At 37.8% G+C, this 25,498-nt stretch overlaps 1 protein-coding gene across 1 annotated transcript in view; it reads left to right on the top strand.

The window, feature by feature from the left end:
* Positions 1-25,498, top strand: part of PTCHD4 (patched domain containing 4) — a 182,759-nt gene that overhangs the window by 39,117 nt on the left and 118,144 nt on the right. The window contains exon 2 of the mRNA XM_044252503.1: positions 11,493-11,973. Coding sequence (XP_044108438.1) covers positions 11,493-11,973 — 481 coding nt within the window. The remainder of the gene's footprint in view (positions 1-11,492; positions 11,974-25,498) is intronic.

Genomic DNA, 25,498 nt, shown 5'->3' with positions numbered 1-25,498 from the left:
CATTACAGCCTCATCTCTTATGCAAAGAGAAGTAATATTTAACCCACGTGGAGCTGCAAGATAGGAGAGTACTTACTTTCTGAGCTTTATCAAAAGGCTTTCAATTATTTTAATATCTTTGAGGCTGGATATCTTGGTAGTCATGAAGAACAATTTCATGGACCTCATTAGAATGTATATCACACATGATACTTTCAAAGCATGTCTGTCCTTTGGGGGATTAAACAGGAAAGGTAATTTAGTGAAGATAAAATGGACTTAAGAAAGCATTGTATTCTTTATCTAGCATTTTACTGACATAGTTCAATAATTATCCCTCACTGTGGCTTTGAGGTAGTTGTCTTTCAAATAAAGGAAGGACAACGATGGGAAAGAGAAGAGGAGGAAAACTAAATGGGTCAGAGGGAAGGAGAGAGAAGGAGAAAAGGGCAGGGGAAAAAGGCAGCAGAGGTAGGGGAGAAAGGAGATGGAGCAAGGACAATGTAGGGAGGAGGTTCATTTAAGATGATGAGATATTAACATCTGAGCACGTCAGCAGACACTCAGAAGTGTCACTTTTATTTTATCAAAGGATTAAGACACAGCTGTGGTGAGCCCACAACTGCAAATAAAAGTTACACTCTCAGTTTCACTTTATTTCCCAATATGTCAGTTCCTCTACCTTTCCTTGAAATATGTACCCCAAATTCATTTCCTCTAGCTTCAGAAATATACCACTTTTCATTTTCTATCTTCACTGAACTTGGAAGGCCAAATAGAGCAATAAAATAGATAGCAATGATAATTAATAAATTATAAGTAGAGGCCCCTTTGAATGAATTTTTTTTCTTAATTTTAAAGATATTTATTTATGTATTTGTCAGAGAGAGAGAGCACAAGCAGGGGGAGAGACAGGCAGAGAGAGAAGCAGGCTCCCTGCTGGGGAAGGAGCTGGATTCGGGACTCGATCCCAGAACTCTGGGATCATGACCTGAGCTGAAAGCAGATGCTTAACCAATGGGAGCCACCCAGGCATCCCATTGCATGAAACTTATATTCAATCTTGGAAAACAAAGAAAAACAGAAAGTAGAAGAAATTAGAAAAATGGAGCTCATAAATGGCAATGCTATCTCCCCACTGCAGAAATTAATGGCATATTTCCTGGAAGTTGTAACCAACCTCATAACCTAGACCTCTATGATTACAATTATCTTGGATAATTCAAGAAAGAAAGAAAGCTTAGAGTGATGTTTTATGTACAGCAAATACTCAAAACACTTTTGTTTGATTGGTCAATTAATTTGGCTTCTGTTTTCAGGTTAAAAAAAATGCATGGGAAGGAACAATACAAAGAAAAAAATTAAAAAGACACCATGAGGGTTTGGAACTCAAGTTCAATGGAAGACAAAGTAATATTAAGCCACCAAGGTCTTTTCTTTGAGAAGACAATGCCAGGGGCATCTGGGTGGCTCAGTGGGTTAAGCCTCTGCCTTCGGCTCAGGTCATTATCTCAGGGTCCTGGGATCAAGCCCCACATCATGCTCTTTGCTTGGTGGGGAGCCTACTTCCCCCTGCTTCTCTGCCTACTTGTGATCTCTCTCTGTCTTTCAAATAAATAAATAAAATCTTAAAAAAAAAAAAAGAAAGAAAGAAAGAAAGAAAGAAAAGACAATGCCAGTTAGCCAGTTCAAATTCAGATTAACTTGAGAGTTAAGTGTTAACACTTTACCTTACCATCGTAACCAAGAATCTGCTGTTATTTACCTGTAACTTTAAGTAGAACGCTGTTGTTCATTATATTTTAATGGACAAAACCACAGTCCTTCATGGAGAAGAATGAACCATCATAATTCAAGTTGACTTAGAAGCCACTAGGCAGATTGCTTAGGACTTGAGCCCAGAAACAAGGGAGTCTTGATTCTTGGCCCTCCCTCCTCTTCCACTGCTTGTTAAAGTGAAATTTGATTATCAGTCAAACCTAATTTATCATTCCCATTCCTAAACTTCCCTTCATGCCATTCCCTTAACATATTTATTTTTATTATTTTTTGTGATGAGTCAATAGTGCTTTGAAAAAAAATATATAAAATAGCCCAACTAACCAAGAAAGCAGATGTGACCTATAATTTTATACCAAATCAGAGCCAATGTTAAATTTTGATGATTTCCGTTGAATATTTATACATGCATATTTATTTTTACATGGTTGAGATCATGCTGTATGTTTTTAATTTTGCAGCCCTCAGCAGTTATCTGCATTCTTCAGCAATGTCTTCAGAGTTTAATACTCTGTGCTACTTTATTTTCTCACCACCTTATAGGTTTTGTTTCTATAACGAAAGTACAAATGCTTCCAAGGAAGAGATATTTTTCTTCTGTTTATTTGTCCTTATCTTGTTTTCTACACACACACTAACAATTTGCCTTTCCAGACACTCAACACACATATTGTTTGGATTTATTAGATTTATGGGAATCAGTAGAGTAACTAAATCACTTTTGGCAATTCCTGTACCTTTAGGAAGGAAGCTTTTCTCCAAGAATCTCTAGAGCTCCAGAAGAGATGTTCTTTGAAAAAAGGCCTTGGTGTGAGGAAAATTTATTTTCCAGAATAGTGTGCATTCTATAAAATCTAAAAAAATAAAAAATAATTTTAAAAAATGATGCTTTTACAAGCAGGTTGGTCTTGGCTTAAATAAAGCTATGAGGAAGGTAAGAAAACCGTCCAGTGCCCCCTCTCTAGTGTCTATCTCCATCTCAAGGCACACCTAAAGGTCATTTTTCACATTGCAGTCAAAGAGACCTTTTGAATAAGCAAATCTCCATATTCATATTCACTACTGGTACTCATCTCGGCATCACCCCTATGCACTGTATATTCTGGTCATTCTCAAAGTCTCGGGAACACTACATGAATATTCTCCTTTCTAGACCTTTGCACATGCTGTTCCCTCTGCCTAGAAGATCATTCTTCCCCAAGACAACCAACTAATACCCCGTCTTCACCTGGATAATTGTTACTCATGCTTCAGGTCTCAGCTACGATGCCCCTCTTTTAGGAAGGTCTTCTTACTTATTGCTAGGCTAGCTGATTATTTCTTATTGCTCCCTTAATACTTACATATATATTTTTAAAGGCCTTTCTGCTTACATATTTCCCCCTATCTTCCACTTCACCCCAAAGCATAGGCTTTCTGAATATAGGAACTATAGCTGCTCACCATTCTAACCTCAAAAGATGGCTGACACAAAGCATGTGTTCACTGAATACATCTTCAGCGGAATGAATGACTCTGTCTTTCTTGACTGTTTCCGTCTGTATGTTGCATCCTCAAGCATGCCCAGACTTTACCACAGGGCGGCCCCATGTAGTTACCTCCAATACGTATGCTTTTGATCCTTCTTCTTTCCCTTTGATTTCTCAATCAAAAGATTGAACTCTACTTTTTGTCTCTGTAACTTGTTAGTCTGATCTATTTTCCCACTCAGAGGTATTAATGGCTCAGGTGCCACGCTCTTGATATAGCATGTGACTGAAAGCTAGAGTGGTTTTTGGAGAGTTTCTTGCCCAAAGGAAAAATTGTTATGCAGGTCTTTTGACGCCTCTCCTGGAGGGGGCACTGCACTTAAGTCCTTTGTACATTTTACAGATGTTCCCATACCAATGATGGCCAGCTTCCTTTATGGAGAATAACATTAAAGCTAAATGTTCTTTGATATAGAATGCTTCGCTGTGAGTGGTTCCATTGATCCTTTTATGAAAGACTCTTTTAAAATAGTGATATTGCTTGCAATTGAAATTTTTGGAATCGGTCACTAAGATGAATTACAGAAAAACAGAAAGTTCATTGTTATGCACCTCACATGAAAGTAGATGTTAACTCTACTTCCACACTTTTAAAAGATATTTGTGTAAAGATTTGGCATTGAGGGGTGCCTGTGTGGCTCAGTGGGTTAAAGCCTTTGCCTTCAGCTCAGGTCATAATCTCAGGGTCCTGGGATTGAGCCCCGCATCTGGATCTCTGCTCAGCAGGGAGCCTGCTTCCTCCCCAATCTCTCTCTCTGCCTGCCTCTCTGCCTACTTGGTGATCTGTCAAATAAATTTTAAAAATCTTCTAAAAAATGTTTTAAAAAATGTTTAAAAAAAAGATTTGGCATCGATAAAGGAGAAATTAAATGTATTTACTCAATTATCTGATAAGTAAACCAATACAGAGGACAGAATACTCATGAAATAAATATTTGAAGAGAAAATGAATTTTACTGTATAAGAAATTAATTCATTTGGCCACTGAGAGATGATTTACATCTAGGTAAAATTGGGCAAATTCTTGATTTTTTTCCACTTGAGAAGAATTCTCTCTGGAAGTTATTCAAAGAGAGAGAAAAAAGCTACTGGGGTCCAGATTTTAAAGGAGCTAAAAAGCTTCTTGTTTCTATGGAAATGGACATGGGCCATCTTATGTTTCGTTTTCTTTCTTACTGCTTTTTCCCTTAGGGTAGATTTCTATAGTCTACTTTGCAGTGTCTAATGACTCTACCACAGATGAATCATTAAATACAGAGCTAATGAAACCTTTAGAAATAATATACACCAAGACTTTTATTTTTGAGGTGGCGATGGTATCCAGAGAAAACAAGCAGCATGCCCCGTCACCTTGCTACAGTCGTAGCAGAACTGGAACTTGGAGCCAGATGCCTGGATTCTGTCCCCTGTGTTCTCTTATTACAGAGATTTGCTGGGAAATGTAGAAGGATATTAGGTGTCTAAGTGAATAGACAGTGTTATTCAAATATTTAATTTATGACATGCTAATAAGAATAATACCCAACACTTTCTGAACACTAGTCTAAATGTTTCGTTCGCATTTGCACACTTGATCCTCACAATGCCATGTGATTTTTATTTTAACCTGTGATAAGACCGACGTCCAGACAACTCCACACCTTGCCCATGTTGACACTGGGACTCTTAGTGAGACTCTTGGGTCTGTGTACATTATTGCTATCTTATACTTCCCTTCATTCAAATATATTCATAAATTATTCAAACACATGTGCAGTTGTAGTAAGAACATACATGTTCGAGTCAGAAAGAGGAATAAGTGATTGGTTATGCCACTTAGTAGTTGTATAACCTGACATTATCTTCCCCTGCCCTGAGGTGCCTGTGTCCTCCTTGGTGACTTGAGACTACTACAACATAGCACTTTCTCATAGAATGACAGGAAGAGTTACCTAGGATGATGCAAAGAAAGTTCTTAAATCTTAAAACTAAGTCTGTCACATGTGTTAGAAAGTGATATGCTAGAATGCATATTTAATATTCTTTTATATTTTGGCTGGCTAAAGTCTGCATTTCATTTCAACAACATAAAGCTTATTTTTTTAACTTTTCCTATTTGAAAAAAAAAAATTAAAATGCACTACTACACTCTCCTAGTTGAGTAATGTGTCCTTATAAGAAATTCAACTTATTCTTTATTAGGGCATTTTAGTGCTTTTAAGTCTTCATTTTAAAAATATTTATTTACTTATTTGAGAGAGAGGAAGAACACAGAGTGAGAGTGAGAGGAAGAAGCAGATTCCCCGCTAAGCAGGTGGGACTCCATCCCAAGATCCTGAGATCATGACCTGAGCCACCCAGACACCCTAAAGCCTTCATTCTTTTTTCTTTAACTAAATACCATATAGGAACTGCTTTCTCATTATTTGCTTGTTTCTACTAAACATGAAGCTCTGATGAGGAAATTCAAGATAGCTGATGATTTCATTTAATCATAGTTTATTCTACAATATTTGATTTTGAGAATAAAACAAAGGGATGTAAGTTAAGAAATAAATAGGAGGGAAAGTCTTTTTTAAACATCAAGCAAACAAAACAACAAACTTTAGCATTCCTTCAGAAATGTCCCTGTCTACTATACATAGATAGGTAGATTTTCTTTTCTACTTTTAGATCAGTAAAAGACTGACGATCTAAAAGTTTCCAATATCCTTGCCGAGTCGACCTCATTGAAAATCAATGCAATCTCAAATGCGATTGTCTTGGACAGAAGCTCTGCAGCTAAATTATCTTGCAATCACAGAAAGTATCTTAACGGCAACCTAGCACATACACGGAGCAGATAGGACACTTACTCCCCTATAATTTCAAAGCCTCATTGAATTTTTTTTTTTTTCTCTGCACAATGGTTTATGACATTAATGTCTCTTTCCTCTCCTAGCGCTTGAAGAATTTATTTTTTGATCTTGTCTCAGGATTTTAATTTCCTTTTCTACTGTAGAGCTTTAGATTGGGCGGTAGTTTTCAAGAGCTACAAAGTAGTAACCGTAAATGAAATAAGACCTAAAGAACCCAAGATTTTTTTTTTTTTTAATTTTTTTTTTTTCCCCCCCTAGCATTACTGCTTCTGGAGAGAGAGTTTGATGTGATGCTTCCTGGCTATGAGGTAGCCTCATGACCTGTAAATGCATTGATTCACCTTGGAACAATTCACCTACCACAGACGGGCTCAGCTGACATTTTTTTCATGCTGCATCAAGAACCTGAAATGCTGCAGGGACTTCTTAATGGAGCTCTATCCTTTCAAGTCACCCTGACTTGCTAAGTCATCTGCCACAGTGCAGTAAGAGAGCACTCCAAAAAGGAAAGCACGCTATTCATTCCCTGCTTAAAACACAGTAGTTTCTTACTACAGAACAATTAATTCCATCTCCTTAATAAAGCTTTGCTGGTTCTTCCTGAAGAACCCCGATGCCACAGTCCCTACAAACCCTTTTCCAAGTACTAAGTCCCTCTGTCAGTTGACTAGCCCCTCCACATGTTTGGTATGCAGTGAAAATGGAAGAGGAAACACATTTTAGGGAAATGTTACACTACAGTAAAGGGATTGAGGGGAAAAAAAAGGGCAAAACTTGTATTTGTGTGTTTCTGCACCAGCCTCTAGTTTCTGTATATACCTCTCTCCATCTGAGGCCCTATTGTCCTCAGATACTTTGAGCTATCTCTTACTTCTATTCTTAGCAAAATGGTCTCTTAAAAAATAATGTAAGATTAGTTATATACATCTCAGGTGAACTTAGTTAAATGATAGGGAACGTTCATTATATAGCTGGCTGTGTTCTAGGCACAGGGAAATTACCAGTGAGCAAGATAGGAAAGGTGCCTACTCTCAAGGAGCACACAATCCAGTGGAGGAGAAATTGATTGATTAAATAAGATCGCTTCAGATAGAAATCTTTTAGAGGAAAAAGACAACATAGCAGTATGTGATAAAGTGATGTGTGGGAAGGAGGTATAGTTTAGATCATCATGTGGTTCAAATGGTCTTCTGGTAGATAAGGCATCCAGGAGGAAGCAGCCCTGGCCTTAGAATCATGGAGGAAAGCGTTAGTTGCAAAGGCCATGTGGTAAAAATTAGCTTGGTGTGTTCAAGCAGTGGGAAGAAAGGTGGGAAGGCTGGAACAGAATTCATGGGAGAAGAGGGGTAGGAGACAAGATCGGCGTCTCAGCCAGCAGCGGGACATGCAGGGCCTTGCAGACATGGTAAGGAATTCTTCTTTTATTCCTAATGCAAGTGGAAGCCAGTAGCTTTTAAGAGTATAAATGGTGTAGTCTCATTTAGAGTCATGCCAGTGAGTTCTGACTTTACGGTGGAAAATAGACTGAAGAAAAGCAGAAGTGGGCACAAGGATATGAGTTAGGAGCTTCAACATCCCCTGTTAATGATGCCTGTTCAGTTCAATGAAACACTGAAACAGGAAAGCACTGGAAGTGATGTCTTACCATTCTGTCATATTTTTAAGGTTTATCTTCATGATGACATAAATGGGATTTCTCCACTTAAAGGAACTTTGGAATTTGTGTAGGAGGTTTTATTGGAACAGGAGGAAGTTGAATCAATAGAAATGGTAGGCATTTGGTTTAATGGAGAGTAAAATATTGGGAAATAAGAAATCTACACATGAAACAAGTTTTAATCAAAAAGCGCAGTTAATGGGGACTAGGACCTAAAGCAGCTTCCCTGAAATCACTCCTGTAGGATTCTAGAAAGTTCTGGATTTAGAATTAGAATTGCGTTGGAACCCTGTCTCATCACTTTGACTAACAGGTTTCCCTTCTCTGAGCCTCTATGTTTGCTCATCTGTTAAACAAAAATGTCCTCCTGGCAATTGGTGAGATTGTTTTATGCCATAAAAGTAATCAATTCATGGCTCTATAATAACGATATCATTTCTGGCATTCAGCTCTCACCAGCGTAGTTTTATAGGTGGTATTTTCATAGACTAATAGAGCTGAGATATATCTTCAATATTATATAAACATTTACTCATATATTCATATCTGTTCATTTTAGAGATGATAAAATGGAAACCTGCAATGGGAAATGAACAGCCAAAGTTTTCTTAAACTGTTAGTGTGAGGTGCATGCTGCAACCCAGGTCACATGACTTCCTGATTACTGACAGGTCCAAGGAAGTTCTGCCCAGAGGATAATTAAAACACATGTTCCATTCATTTTTTGTTTCTCCTACATAGAAACACTCATGAATCAGTAAAGTTGGGAAACTCCTCTACCACCCCTTACAAAATAGTAGAACTTTACCTTACAAATATTTCTCAGACTATATTGAGTAGGATGATTGGGCCAATGGCGGTACAAATGTCTACCTTTCAGCAGAGGTAACTGTTCAAGGACTTCTAAAGACCTTGTTTATTTTGTTCTGGTACATGAAATAGAATAGATTAAGAGAGGAAAAATTCATTCTATTTGTAACATCCATTTAAATATAATGGGATGAAAGCATATCTTTTATGAAGTAATCTTTGTGAGAAATGGAAATTAGACAACTTCAAAAGGAGGGTGAGCAGTTAGCCAAACTCAATAAAGATCAGTTATTTAAAAATCTATATATTGCCTTCTGTAGAGTTTTGACTTTGGTCCAGACACATTATCAGCGCCCTCTTTGATCCACTATAATCTCCAAATGAGGCCTGAGGGATGCATAAATCTTTGTTCTGTTGCTAAAGATCCCTGGGAAATCTTTTTGATGACAGGAATGAGTAAAGACAGATGGAACTGCACATTCTTAAGTGAATAAATATAGCTTTTAAAATACTTTCTCTTTCAAATAATCAAAAGCACAAGTCAACATCACAGACAGGATTTCAAGAAGTAGAAACAGGGCTGGAGCTAAAAATAATGCCAAGCTTAAAACAAAAATAAACAAGACTGATTGAGGAACAAGAATGGAGATTATTTAGAGTGGAAACCATATTCCAGTCTGTCACTGCTGGGATAGGATTCCCACTCCTTCTTTGAAGTTCTCCTATCTTTTCACTTGCAGCTCATCAAAAAGAGAGCATTGGGAACCTCTAGCTTGAATGTTAGATAGATAGATAGATAGATAGATAGATAAATGATAGATAGATATGGAAAAGAAGATGGAAAATTTACAAAGGTGCCTTGGAAGTGGGAGATTTACCAAGCAAAGGGGAATAAAACTCAAATTAAATTCTTATTTAAAAATATATTGTTGGGGGATGCCTGGGTGGCTCAGTTGGTTGGGCAGCTGCCTTCGGCTCAGGTCATGATCCCAGCGTCCTGGGATCGAGTCCCGCATCGGGCTCTTTGCTCGGCAGGGAGCCTGCTTCTCCCTCTGCCTCTGCCTGCCTCTCTGTCTGCCTGTGCTAGCTCTCTCGCCCTCTCTCTCTGACAAATAAATAAATAAAATCTTAAAAAAAAAAAAAAATATATATATATATTGTTGGGGCGCCTGGGTGGCTCAGTGGGTTAAAGCCTTTGCCTTCCTGGGTCCTGGGAATGAGCCCTACATCAGGCTCTCTGCTTGGCAGGGAGCCTGCTTCCCTTCCTCTCTCTGCCTGCCTCTCTGCCTACTTGTGATCTCTGTGAAATAAATAAATAAAATCTTTAAAAAATATATATCATTCAACTGGAATTGGTCAGGTTGTATTAAATAGAAAAATTGCTTTTATTGAACATGTGGAAGGGAAATGGGTATGTGAGATGACTGTAAGATTTCTTCCTCACAATTCTTAATGATCCTTCTTACACCACTGGTAATTTCTATAAATTTCTCAAACTGTTTGTGTTTACAACACACTTTCAAGTATTACAGTTATTTTGGTGTATGTTAAAAGTACGTATGGGAACAAGTACCTCAGACCTAAGTGTTCTCCTTCAGGAGAACTGCCACATCTGTCTCGTTGAGGATACAGTGCCTCACAGTTCTGTGAAAATCACCACAGTTATCAGACTGTTGGGTTTGTTGCCCTTCCATACTACCTTTCCAGAAAGAACTGTTCCCGGTTCTGACTCTACACTTTTCTATCCTCATGAGATAAAAGTCTTGCTTGATGTAGCAAATGCAAATTCTCCTTATTGCATAAATTTACCTTTGTGCCTGCATTTTGCACAGTACCTGTGGCCCATTTTCAATGCTATGCTCTGTCTTGTAGCCTGCTATCAGACTCAGTATCATGTCGGACAAGCATTGCCATGGAAGTAAATGACAGTTGTGGCAAAAAGAAAATATCCAAATTGTTGAAAATTTGGTGATGTCTGTCAGGGATTTCTTTCTGAGGAGGCACCAATGGCTGAGAATTACTGCTCTGAATTAAGCAACTCAGTGTCCACCTTGAATGTACCTTAAAGAGAAGTGATTGCTTCTCTTATAAATATCCTACTCATATGACTTTGTCTGCTCTACATTGTGTGAAATTCTGAAACCAAAATGACTTTTGGCCACCCCATCTGAAATCTCATCAGTTTTGTTTGGGGGATTTGTCCACTGTGTTCTATGGGGAAAAGATCAACCAATGTCTGAGGCACAATTTTGGAGGGAATTATGTAATGAATGAACAGATGTTCACATAATATTTAGAAAACCTCTCAACCCTATTATATTAATTGTAAAAAAAATAGTATCTTCTATTTATTCTGCAATATATGGTTGTATCCCCAGAGTATGAATATTTGTGATGTTTGTGTGTGCTTGCATGTCTTGGTGTAGGTGTGTGTGTTAACCATGAAAAGTTTAATGTGTATTTATTAAATGAATTATTATTTTAATTTTTGAAATATTGTTAACTCATGCCATGTTTTGCTTTTGGCTGAAACTGAGTCATCAAACTTGATCCTGCATATAGAAGTTATAGTAGACTGTTACAGAAGGAAATGATGGGAATGGGGATATGGATAGGATAGATCAAAATAATATTTATGTACATTTTCCTATGCATGTGGTGAGTCTTCTATAGCTTCATGATACTCTTTGCATCTTTCTAATCTTGATCATCTTGCATGGTATCCCATGGCACTCCAAAAGGTTGAATATAAAATCCTCACATGCCACTCCACCCACATCCATTCACAATTGCAAGAGCCTCCCTCTGCCTTTGTTGTGTTATTTCATTTAGAATAAGAATCTGTTGTTTGAAATGCGCATCCCTCTGGTAACTTTAGTCTCCCCTTTTTCTGTTTTCAAGGATGGGAGGAACAGTTTTATTGGACACCAACTAGGCGGAGTAGTGGAAGTGCCAAACAGCAAGGACCAGCGGGTCAAGTCAGCCAGAGCCATTCAAATCACCTACTACCTCCAGACCTATGGCTCTGCCACTCAAGACCTCATAGGGGAGAAGTGGGAGAATGAGTTCTGTAAGCTCATGAGGAAGCTCCAGGAAGAGCACCAGGACCTCCAGCTCTACTCTTTAGCATCCTTTAGCCTCTGGAGAGACTTTCATAAGACCAGCATCCTGGCCAGGAGCAAGGTCCTGGTGAGCCTTGTGCTGATCCTGACCACAGCCACCCTCTCCAGCTCCATGAAGGACTGTTTGCGCAGCAAGCCCTTCCTTGGCCTCCTGGGGGTGCTCACAGTGTGCATCTCCATCATCACGGCAGCAGGGATCTTCTTCATCACTGATGGAAAGTACAACTCCACCCTGCTGGGAATCCCATTCTTCGCCATGGGTAACTATCCATCCTTGTGGTAATTGGATTCTTACCGATGTGGGGCAAGGTAGTACATTTCTTGAATTCTCAGGCAGAAATCTATTTTAACTTTTCACTGATATGTTTGTGTGATTATGTAAGATTTTACCTGGGGTAACGTCTGTTTCACCTAATTGTGCCTTTTGGAAAATCTAGGCTGACCAAGTCATCTTCCCATTTATATTGCAAAAATTAATGCTGTTGGTTATTTTTAAATTATACAATACTGGAATTTTCTACTCTGCTTCTTCAAATATTATGAGCCAGGGATTATGGAGATCCAAAACTTACTTTGAACAAATTTTGTGGTTCATATTCATGAACATCTTCAAGTTGACGATAGTGAAGAGTGAATAGCATAGGATGAAAATTCAAAGAACCACTGATTTATTCTAATTAAAAAAAAACTTTTTCAGTAACCTTGGTTTATTAACTCACTTCAAAGTTTTTATAGAAAATATATTACATTTCCCCACCTCCATATAAACTAAACCTTCCTACTACACTAAAGATACATCCCCTAATTTCTTTTCATCTCTGGTGAGAATAATTAATGAGCATCCCCAGCCAAGAGTATCCCTTCTTATAAGTTTTCTCCAGACATACATAAATATCTAGAAAATGTTCTATGAGTGAGTGTGTGTGTGTGTGTGTTCTTGCAAAAGAGAAGATCAAGTTTGTGAAGAAATGTGAATGATGGCTCAGCAACAAGACTGATGGAATGTATCAGAAAAGCCATGATAAGGTGATATCTGTGGTTCTACAAAAGAGTTCTGTCAGATATGATATAATTCCCTACATGCAGTGATTTGGACGATGAGCTGTAATCATGGTCTGTAGGTGGTAAACTGACATGAGCAGGAGAGTTTTCAGTTGTAAAGCAATTGCTTTTCACTCCCCATGCTAAAATCAGCTATAAATTACAGTTTTATTAGTAAATTAAAAAGACACCCGTATGTGGTCAGAAAGTCTTCTAAGTGATCCAGGCCCTTTTTGTTTTTACCTTAACAAACATCTTTGAGAACACTGCAAAATGGATTTATAGTGTAGGTTGCTGGTGTCCAAATTCTTTACCTGGAAACCCAAGCTCTTTGTGGCCCTAGTAAGTTAGTTCATCTTAGTAAACCTCAGATTCCTCTTGCATAAAATAAGGATCATAATTTTATCACTTTCAAAGAATTATTTTTTGAATGTAGTAGAATATATCTAAGGCTTATATAGCATATAGTAAATGTCATCAAGATTTAAGTGCACCGGATTTAGTGATAAATAGGAAACAGCTCTTGGCTTCAAGAAATTGAAAGTCTGCCTGGATTTTGCATATCACCTTTAAATGCATCTTCATCTTCTTAACAACAAGTATTTTTCTTTTTCCCAAATAACTATATTGAAATTTGTTTGCACAAGTGGTGAGGATGTGTCTAGATTTGAACCATTTATACTTATTATGTTTTTTGAGCTTAGCCTCTTGACTTGAAATATCAACATAAAATTTCTAAGAATCATTCACTGTGGTTCACAAATGAAACATGGCTTGTTCAAAATGACAAATTAGATACCTTAGACCCTACTAGGGCTTTTTCTAAAACTGTGGCAATCTAATTGGGTAATGGAAATATTTATCAAGAAAGTTCTATAATATATAGCATTGTATATTCCATACAAATAAGGAGAAAAATTGTCTCTAGTGAGGCTGAATTATAATGTAGATGCTACAAAATCAAAGTGGTGTTTTTATCCCTTAAATAAATAATAATACTGAAAGCAGTAACACTGAAGAAAAGGCTCAGATTCTGAAACACACATGTTTCTCACTTTTCTTCTGTCTCAGTGATTTTAAGATCATAAATCAACCTTAGAAAGTGTAGGTACAGACTCTAGGAAGACTCGTGAATGGTTACTCTTCAGTATTCTTAGAATTCAGTCCTTAAAATATTCTGAAATGAACTTTTCTGGTATGTTCTGAAAACGTAACAACAATAAATTTATCAATATATACTTATCTAAGATATCTGGCCCATCAAGGGGTAGTTTGTTGTGCTTTCTTTTGTTTGTAAAACGACCTGTAATAACAAAGATATGAAGATCGAGAACTAGTGAAATGAAAGGATTATCCCACAGGGCTAGGAAATCTGAGTTTTCATCCCAGCTTTCCCCCTAACTTGTATGTTTTATTGGGCTGCAATATATAGTCCCTTTGTCCCAGTACTTTATATGTTAAATGAAGGATTCGGACTTTTCAATCTTAAATTTTGAAGATCCTACAGTATTAGTTATCTTATTTTCAATTGAAGTTAGAATTCTTTATAAAGTCATTTAAGGTATGTGTTATCCTTCAACCTCTAATCTCCATTCTCTTTTGTTGGCTTTTAGTGTGTGTGTATGTTCATGTGTGTGTGAGAGAGAGACAGAGACAGGGAGAGGGGCGTTAGAATAGAAAAATCACAAGTCTATGAAGAGCACAAGTCTATGCTCGTGCATAGAGCATGCAGAGCACAAGTCTATGAAGGTGATGAGGTGTAACGTGATTTTGAGCATCAATAAGCTGAGTTTGGCAGATATATATCTTCTAGTAGTACATATGGCATTGGTTGAAAGTAGTCCCTTGACTGATTACAGTTTACATGGTGCTAACACTGCATAATCTAAAGTTAGTTGGGTGTAAGGGAAAGAAGTCCAACTTTTCTGGTAAACTTATTTCTATTCCTATCTTCCCACAAGGATTTATCTGAGGTTGTGCTCCAAGACTGAAAATCAGTTATCTTTCATGATAACCTATCCCTGAAGCTAGGTATGTCACGGATGGTGTTTTGTTCTCCAGCCATCTTATTTCTGACCAGCTATCTTCCTTCTAGACTGTATCTGCTTGTTCTTTTTTCTGATCATTCATCTACTTAATATCTGTGGAGCTGTTTAAGAGGCACATATACTGTATCTTTATACCTGACATTTTTAAAACCTGTACTAACTTTTATATTTTGTCCTGGTGTCCCATAAGTAAATACATGTCTTTCAAATTGTATGTTCCAGATTAAGATTGGAAACATTCCAATTGGAATCCAATAAGATCCCAGATTGGAAAAGAAGATGATTATAGGCATATGTGCTATCTCTGGAAAAGATCTGAGAAGGAAATCCAGACTTCTCGTATTTTTTTTAAAACACCTAAAATGATCCCATTTTGCTCCAACTTATCTTTTCTCTATACAAACATAAACCAGTAACAGTGCCACTAATTTAATTTATAACTCATTGTCAGCCTTCCCCACCCCCCACTTCATTTGCTTTGTGTGAATGTGTTTCCTTTTCTTGGAGGAGGAATATGGGCTAATATTACATATGGGCACCAGCCTGTTTTCTGCTGTATTTTGCTGATCTTCTGTGGATAATTGCCAAAGTCAGTGATAGCCTTGATTTGCTATTAATTTACAGTCTATCTTGAGTTTATTTTATATGCCTGGAGTCTTACTTTAGCCATGGTGATTTTGACAAGAGCTGCTTTGGGTCAGTGCTGAGAATAATTTGAAGGAGTTCAATAGAGCTTGGAAAATAAGTAGTGAAGATAGTGAGTAAAGATAAGGGACACATCCAGCGCACCTGGATGGCTCAGTGGGTTAAACCTCTGCCTTCAGCTCAGGTCATGATCTCAGGGTCTTGAGATCGAGCCCCGCATGGGGCTCTCTGCTCAGTGGGAAGCCTGCTTCCTCCTCTCTCTCTGCCTGTCTCTCCACCTACTTGAGATCTTTGTCTGTCAAATAAATAAATAATATCTTAAAAAAAGAAAAGATAAGGGAAATATCCACGTGACTTATTTTGTTCAGGTGAGCCCAGCATTTCCAGATAGGAGACTTTTGTTCATCATCTAAAATTGAGCTCCATATTCATTTATTTATTAAGTCAATCAAATATTTATTGAGCATATATATGTTCCATGTATTTTGGATTCGAGAGTAAAAGGTATTGAACTGAACTGAGCAAGTGGTTGCCTCCATGGATCTTACATTGTAGGCCTGCAAAGGGGAGGCATCTGACAATAAACAAATAAGATAAGCGATATAAAGTAAAAAAAAATAAAACAGGATAAGGGATAAAGAATATAAGCGGTAAGAGAAAAGAATTTCTGGGGGAAAAAAAAGGAAATTGAAGTAGAGAGCTAAAGGAAGTGAAGAAGTAGCCATATGGCAACCTGAGAAAAAAGTATCTCTGACAAAGAGAATGTGCAAAGGCTTTTAGAAGGACCTCTTGGTGAAGTTGAGGAAGCACGATAAAAGGAGTGTGGCTGGAGCACAGTGGACAACTGTCTGAGTATTAGGAGATGGAGTTAGAGAGATGGTAGTGACAGGTCATGGAGGCCACTGAAAACTTAATACTTTTTTTAAGATTTTATTTATTTGAGAGAGAGAGAGAAAGTGAAAGTACAGAGGGAGAGGGAGAGAATCTCAGGCAGGCTCCACACTGAACATGGAGCCCCAAGGGGCTCAATCCCATGACCCTGAGATCATGACATGAGCCAAAATCAAAAATCCAATGCTCAACTGACTGAACCACACAGGTACCTCAAAGAACTTAATACTTTAGATGGAAAGCTATCTGAAGCATTTGCAACAGGAGAATGTGATCTGCCTTGTGTTTTATGTGTGTGTTTTTTTTTTTATTTTGTTTATTTATTTGGCGGAGAGAGAGAGAGAGGGAACACAAGCAGGGGGAGTAGGAAAGGGAGAAGCAGTTTCCTTCTTCTACTACTTCTACTATTACCTACTGAGCAGGGTGCCCTACATGGGGCTTGATCCCAGAACTCTGGGATCATGGCTTGAGCCAAAGGCAGACACTTAACTGACTGAGCCTCCCAGGTGCCCCTGCCTTACTTTTTAAAACACATCTTTGGCTACAACATGGAAATGAGTCTACAATAGAGCAAGAATGGTTATAGGAAGACTATGTAAGAGACTGTTGCAAAAATTCGTGGGCTATAATGGTGGTGACGTGAAATACCATGGAGCAGAGACAATGGTAAAAAGGGATTGGGCTCAGGATATGTATTTGAAAATAAAATTGACAGGATGTGCTGCAGGACTGGATATAGTACATAAGATAAAGAAGAGTCAAAGATGATCCTAAACTTTGAGGACTAAATATCTAATAGAAAGCAGTTGCCCTTCATTATCATAGGGAGATCATGATAGGAATAAGTTAGAGAGGAAAATATCAATTTACTTTCTATCTGGTAGGTTAGATATACCTATTAAGCATCCAAGTGGGAAAATGGGGGGTTAGCTATATAAGACAATATGTAGATCAGGCTAAGAAGTAAAATCTGTAAGGTGGAGCTAGAAATATAAATTTTGGATTTATCATGGCATAGCTGATAATGAAAGTCATGGGATCTGATAAGATCAACTAGAAAGATAAATATAGATAGAAAATAGAAGTCAGAGATCTGAGCCCTAGAGCATTCCAAAGCTTAGAGATTAGAAAGATGAAGATGATCCAGAAATGACATTAAGAAGGATGAAGCAGTGAGATAGTAGGGGAATCAAAAGAGAATAGTGTCTCAGCAGCCAAGTAAAGAAGGCATTTCCCAAACAGCTGGAGATCAGCTGTTCCAAAAGCTGCTAAGCAGCTGTGTCCAATGAGAACTGAGAATTGGTTGTTTGATTTAGCAATTTGAAGGTCATTGGTGACTTTGACAAGAGTTGCTTTGGAGGAGTGCTGAGGGTAATTTAAAGAGGTTCAATAGAGTTTGGAGGATAAGAAGCAAAGATAGTGAGTAATGGTAATTTTTCCAAGGAATTTTGCATTACAGAGAAATAATGATTGTATGCTTATTAGGATGCACAGCACAGAAAGTTTCATAGTAAAGCAGAGATAGGAAGAAATTGCTGTCATGATGACAGAAACACTGTCATTGAGTAGGAGAGATGGGACTGGATTCAACGCACAGCCAGAGTCATTGACTTTATATAAGAGCATAGACAACTCATCTACAGTTAAGAAAAGAGAAGGCAAAATATATGGACAGATCCAGATAGATTGGTACATGTGGGGGTGGGAGCATGTGGAAATTCCCTTCTGTGGCTTCAACTTTGTCAGTAAAATATAAAGCAAGTCATCAGCTGAGCATAAATTTGGGGAAGGAGGTGTTGATTTGAGGAAAGCGAAGAGAGTTTAAAAGAGTCGCTTTGGAAATTGGAGAACAAATTGAAGTTAGGTGAACAGCTAAGAAGCACAAGGACCTACTTGAAGTTTATGGTCATGAATTTTAAAAAGAAATCAATTCAGCACGGTTGCTGAGTCAGTGCCCCCACCGCTGCCCCCCCCAACCCTAGCCACTTGGAGAAAGAGTTGAGCAGTCATTGACACAAATTTAGTTGGAGAAAAAACTCCTGGGGGTCGGGGGGGAGGAGGGCTTATAGTGTATGCAAAAAAAGTGACTATATTGACAGATTATGGAGATTTTTACTTGTTAGGGTCAGCTAAACCATGCTGCAGTAACAAATAATGCTATAAATCTAGTTGGATTAACACAACAAAGATTGATTTCTTGCTTACACAGTAGTTTAATGTGAATCAGGAAGCTTTTCTCAGAAACACTCTTACAGCAAAGATTCAGGGATTTAGGATGCCTCTGTGGTGCAACATCTTGTCTTCTCATAGTTTATGGTCCCAGCTATGTACACAGAAAAGTGAACAGCTAGAGAAAACACACCTACTTATAACTACCTTGCGCTCAAAGCTATACAGTTACTTCTCATCAAATTCTATTGGCCAGAACTACGCACATGGCCATAAGTCAGCTCAAGGAAATATAGAAAATGTAGGAGAGTAAATGGATTATTTAATGGGTATCAACTCTCTGTCCCACATAAACAAAGCCAAACAATAAAAGTAATGAGGATTTCTTCTCATTGTCATCATAATGAAAAACTGATAGGGTCAAAATATTATGACTTTTTATGAAATCAGAAAACTGTTTTAGGTTGAAGTCTATTCTGGTTATCTATTGCTGTATGACAAATACCACAAGACTTAGTAGTGTAAAACAACTTTTTATTATTTTCTTTTATTATTTATTTTATTATTATTTATTATTTATTTAGCATCATTTTATTATGTTCACAGTTTCTGTAGGTTAGGACTTTGGAAAGGACACAGTGAGGTCAGTTCATTCTATCTACACAAGGTCTAGAGCCTCAGCTGAGGGTAACTTGAAGTCCAAAGGCTGGGACAGGTGGGACTAAAACAGCCACTTCTAAGATTTTTTCTTTGCCCACATGGCTGGTACAAAGCCTGAGATTTCTGAAGGAGAATCTCAGCTGGGAAATTTGAACATAGCATCTAAATGTGTCCTGTCCAGTGTGGTATTTTTTGTATTTTTTTTTAAGATTTTTAATTTATTTCAGAGAGAGAGAGAGATCACAAGTAGGCAAAGAGGCAGACAGAGAGAGAGGGGGGAGCAGGCTCCCGCTGAGCAGAGAGCCCGATGTGGGGCTTGATCCCAGGACCCTGAGATCATGACCTGAGCTAAAGGCAGAGGCTTAACCCACTGAGCCACCCAGATGCCCCCCAGTGTGGTATTTTTAAGGTAGTCAGGATTCTTATGTGAAGACTCAGGGCTCCAAGAAAAAGTGTTGCAAGAGACCAAAGCAAAAACTACAGGGCTGGTGGTTGCATAGCATCATATCGGCCATATTCTACTATGTGCCACTCACAAAGCCTAGCCTAGATTCAAGAACAGGGTATTGGGACTCCACCTCTTGAAAGAGTGGCAGGGTTGAGAGAGAAGCAGAGTCACATTGCTGAAGAACAGGTGGAATGGGAGCTATGGTTCTGGCCGTCTTCGGAAAATGCAATCTGTGACCCAGTTTTAATGTGAGTGAGCTGGAAAGGAAAGAAATGGATTCTAGAGATATGTGGTGTAAAGGTTTTGAGAAGAAATTATTACTTATGAATATGATTATGATTTGATCGTTTTGAGCTGGGAAACAAATGTAGAATTTAAGACATTATAAGTTCCTAAGACCATGAGACCTGAGTATAGAATGGATTTACCCTGTGGAATTTAAAGTCATGAAGAACTATGACAAGAGTTGTGATGGCTACTGACACACTGAGAGTTCCATGTTAAATCTTAGGAAATGGGGGAAATCGATCCTGAGTTCTGTTAATGAATATTTTTTTAAATGACTAATTTGCATAGTACATGGCCTACATTCAAAGGAGTAGGTGCTTTTAAGGAAGACAAACAGTATCTTTTACTTCTTGTGGGGTATAGATAGCACCTATAAAACTTTCAGGTCCAGTAGCAGAAGAGGAGTGGGAGAACAAAGTGGTCTGCACTGGAGAGGGCCAGGAAAGCAGTGTAATCAGCAGATGGCCAGCTTTGATTAGAGCAAGAAGCCCAAGATTATATTTGGGGAAAAGATTTTGGAGGTAGGGAATCTTGGTGATGATAGACTATGTTCCAGAAGGCAGGAGGAAGATGCGGAGGGATGACAAAATGGTCAGACCAGGGGGTATACATCACTATAAAGGAATGAAAGTCCCCAGCAGAGACCAGGGAATTGTGGGCCTTTGTGATTCCTCTGTGAGGGGAGGTATATGACTTGACAGCAGTACCAATGGCCCCACCTAACAGAGTCACTCTGTTACCTTGTAAGTCAGATCATATCACTTACCTGCTCAAAATCTCCAACAGCGTCCCATCTAAGCCAAATTTAATGGATAGAAACATTCAGTGATCTCCAAAGACCAAACAAAGCTAGCATCTGTTACCCCTCTGACCTCAGATTCAACCTATCTCTCTCTCTACACCTGGAAAGCTCTTCTTCAGATACCTGCAGACTTGTTTCCTTACTTCCTGCAGGTTTTTATGCAAATGTCACCTTCTTCATGGGGACTCTCCTGGCCACTGTGTCCCAAACCACAAGCACCTAACCAGTGCTTCCAGTCTCCCTCTCTAGTTCACTTTTCCCCTTAGAGCTCATCATTATCTAATATACAATATAATATAACTTTGGTCTTGTACATTATCTGTCTCCAGGTAATGGAATGTAAGCCCTAAAAGAATGTAAATTTTCATTGCTCCATTTGCTGTTTTTTCCAGCACTTAAAACAATACTTGGTCTAGGGTAGGCATTCAATAAACATATGTGGAATTAAGGAATGAATGGTCTCTCCATGTTTCTCAAATGGGTTATGATCTATTAGAGTCACTAAATCAATTTAGCGTATCATGATCCATATCTGTATTTCACTTAAGTGGAAGAAAAGAGAATAGAAAGGAATAGGAAATATCAGAAGGTATTGCACATAGTAAAGTGTCATTGCATCATATTTTGTATCAGTTTAATATATATGTGTGTGTATAATAGATCACAATGTAAGATGCTTTCCCTAATATATGTCACAGTCAAAAATCTTAGAAAAACACTCTAGAAAATTTGTTGAACTAATGTCTTAAGTAGATTATAGTGATAAGTGGGGACTTCTTGATGAAGAGCCAACTGGGAGAACTCATCAGAAGCATAGGTAGCTGCTCCTCTGGGTTGGTTCTGCAGGAGGTGGTATTGGAACTTACAAAGGGGAAGGTTTTGCCAGGGATTTAAGGTGTTATTTCCTGGGCACTGCTATTTCCCTAGATAAGAACCAGCGTATTTAGCACACAATGGGCCCTATAAGACTAGACTGGCTAAACTTTTTCAATGATTATGTTATGGTATTAGAAATATTTCTCAGTAGGTTGGTTTTACCAAAAGACCTACTTTACATGGGGTATTAAGCCATCAAAAGCCTTCCCAAAGTAACTCTTTCCTGGAAGAGACAGGACCTATTATTATGACATCAAGAAAGTTTCACTGGAACTATTTCTTAGCCACATTAATTGCAGCTACCCTACTTCTGGAATTAACTATTATTTCCTTTGGGGAAAAGGTTGGCCAATGATATAAAAATATTCCAATGCTTATGGCTTGGAGTCAGAAGACTCGGAGTCCAGTTCAGTTCCTGCCTCTTGTCTGTCAGGTGACTTCTCCCTGAGCCTCCCATGTTTTCTCTTTCAGAAGATGAAGAAGTTATACGGATTGGTCTTTAACATCTCTTCTACCTTTATTCTTTAATTAATGAATCTGTCATTTGACACTTAGAGCAAATGTCATCTTATTTTCTGGATTTGGGGTTCATTGGAAGCTAGTATGGGTCTACTTAACATCTTTTCCAGTGTCCATAGTAAGCATTTTGCAAACATTGACTTATTGATGGTTTTGTGACTGTTAGAATTCATACAGCAAAAAAATTCTGAATTTTTGATTGTTTTTAGCTTGGCTTTTTTAATGTCCCTATTTTTTCTGTTATTCTTTAGTTCTGATTTCTTATATTAATATCTCTTCTTCTTTTGTAGCTTTTAAAATGGACTTCCTGGGACAGAAGTTACTAATGGGTTAAGACAGGTTTTCATAATTGATTTTCATAGACCTTTTAAAGGAGGTGGGAAGGAAAGAGATTTTGGTATAACAAGTAAGAAGTTGAATTTTATGCCAAGCATTTCAGGTAGCACTGAATAATGTGTACTTTTATTGTACACACTGTCCAACATTAGTAGTAATTATATCCTGACTCTTTAAGATTCTGCACTTTCTTTGGAATCCACCTCCATCTACTGCACTTTTTCATACAAACAAGCTTCCTCCAGTGGTAGTTAGAGTTTTGGAATAAGGAAGAGTACTGTTACATAACACAATTTACTCAGGGTGAGAAGCATATGGACTCATTTTGGTGGTACTGTTTATCTCGAGGATAGCTGATGCTGCTTTAGACTTAAAATGAAAAGATTTGTAAATATATCTCTTGCTCTGCTCTTGCTTTTTTCCCTCTTGAATCAGATAGTGAATCAGTCTGGAGTATTAAAGCGGATAGGGAAATGTGAAAAGCATCAATTTATTCAGCATTCCATAGAACTATTACTATGTCAGGTACTATCACTTCTCCAGCATGGGCACCTAAGCCTTCCTCAAATACATCTGCATCACAAGCAACCTGAGCTATCTCCATTAACTGAAGTTGTCTTGAGTGTCATGTCAGAATGTTCCAAGGAAAAAATATCCCTAATGCCTGAAAGCTATAGCTGGCAACCATATTTGAGATTTTCTGCAGTGCTGCACCAAGGTAAATGCTGCAATTTAAATTACAAACTTAAAAAATTAAAATAAATAAATAATCAGGAAACTTGAATGGTGAAAATACATTCAGGCTTATGCCATCACTTTTCTGAGGAAAAATAAGTTCCATCCAGGAAAAAAAAAAATCATTTAAAAACTGGACACTCACTTTCTACATTCAGTTCTTTTCAAGCCAGTATTTTCATACCCAGTCACCTAACAAAAAAGGACAATTAGCAGAGAAAGATGAGAAAATTATTCTGTTGATTTGAGGATGTTAGTGGTAAGCCCTTGCCCTCTAAGAATTGCAGAATTCCTGTGTACTGATTCCCATCTGCTTTCCTGGAACAATGTGGTTTATGTATACCTCAAATGTATGTGCCTTACTGGTTGATTTCTTTTTTAATGATAGAAAAATGCCTTTATCCAGATCCAGGCAAAACTATTATTCAAGCTTCAGTTTACAAATCCCACTGTGTACTCTTAGAGAAATTATAATCCTGACTTTAAATTTAAAATAAAGTATATGCGACTGACTATCTTCCCTACTGCTTCCTCACATTGGCCTGATCTAAATGGAATAAGACTGTGTCCTGGCAAGTGGTATTTCCAGTGATTGTTTACAGAGAATGGAATATCCTAATTAAATATTGTACTTCATAATATAAATCAGAAAAGTATTAGTTAAGAATATTTCCTAGTATTATTTGAGATGACATAATAAAAAATATGGGCTATAAGCATAATAGTCAATGCTAATACCAAATAATGAAGAAAAGGAGATAATTTTATCAGAAAGAAGTGGGTGTTAGAATAGGTTTGTCAATGTTAAAAACAAAAACTGCCATTTATTACCAGCAAAAGATAGTTTTATTTAGGAAAAACAGATAATTGCAATCATGGGCAAACAACCTACAACAAAACTGTAGGCAAGTCCTGGAAACAAAGGAAAGGTACACTTTTTAAGGAGAAAAGTGTAAATTGGAGAGGCTGTTATAAACTGAAAGTCCATTGGCATAAACTAGGAACTGGAAGCATGGTGACTTTTCACTGTCTGAACTATGGGGGAGGGGCAGATGAGAACATTTCTTTCTTTAGCAGGCATAGTAAAGTAGTATCCAAGTGCAAGGTCAAGTCCACTTCTTCCTGTTGGTCTACAGTTGACTAAGAGTAGAAAGATATGAGAGCTCTCCTTGCCAAAACCTCTTAATTCCGTATTAGCAAGGTTTACCATTACTAATTTTCACAGGTTAAGCTACTTTTTAGTAAGAAAAAAAAAAAAGAAAGAAAGAAAAAGGAAGCAGGTGAGTTGTTTAGCTCATTTCACTGAACGAAAACCAATCGAGATCACACATATACAGAGAGGCCACTACAAGGCACCTGACTTATAGATTTTTGGGTGAAACTGTGATGATGATAAGGAGGACTCATTATAATACTTAACAGTAAGTTAATAGATTGACTCTATAAATCTGTCACCTTGCCCTCCCTTTCCTGTGTCTTGGTCAAGGGTCAGGGCAACTTTATATACTTTACTGTATTAGCACAATGTTTCAAAAGCAATAAGTGCTTAGTAATTATTTTTTGAATGAATAAGTTGTAATCCACTAGCTCACAGCAAAGTTAACTTTTTAGAAATGGATATAAATCTTTGTATGAAATCGTATGTGTTCTTTTAAAATTTCGGCAATAGTGACTTTTAAACAAAGCCATTGAAAATGTTTATATAATGAGGGGATTTGAGATTTCCAAATATTAGAATTTAGTCTAAATGTCGTATCATTTGGTGTTTTATGAAACTTAAAAGTATTCGCATGGCATTTTTTTTTTATTATTATGACGATGGCTTCTTTATTTTCCCAGAGATACCTGGGCAGCTGTTTCTCTTAAATAAGGAAATGAAACACCTGAATGGTTCTCAAATCTATTATGAATCAAAGATCAGAGCCAATTTTTTCTCCCAGATTCCTTGACTCTGTTGACTATTCTCAAACTGAGCACTCGGGGGGCGCCTGGGTGGCTCAGTGGATTAAGCCGCTGCCTTCGGCTCAGGTCATGATCTCAGTGTCCTGGGATCGAGCCCCGCATCGGGCTCTTTGCTTGGCGGGAGCCTGCTTCTCTCTCTCTCTCTCTGCCTGACTCTCAGCCTGCTTGTGATCTCTCTCTCTGTCAAATAAATAAATAAAATCTTTAAAAAAAAAAACAAAAACTGAGCACTCGGGACTCCTTGGGATGTGTGAGGACGATGGGTCTTGGGAAGAACTGAGCTAGCAGAATTCCTAGATATTCCTTCCTGCTTCTGACCATGCACTTCACCCTGATATTTTTACATGACGGGTTGCCATAAAGAT

Source organism: Neovison vison, chromosome 1 (assembly GCF_020171115.1).
Source record: "Neovison vison isolate M4711 chromosome 1, ASM_NN_V1, whole genome shotgun sequence".
NCBI lineage: Eukaryota > Metazoa > Chordata > Mammalia > Carnivora > Mustelidae > Neogale > Neogale vison.
The sequence above is the reverse complement of the archived record's forward strand: the minus strand, read 5'-3'. Positions and strand labels throughout refer to the sequence as shown.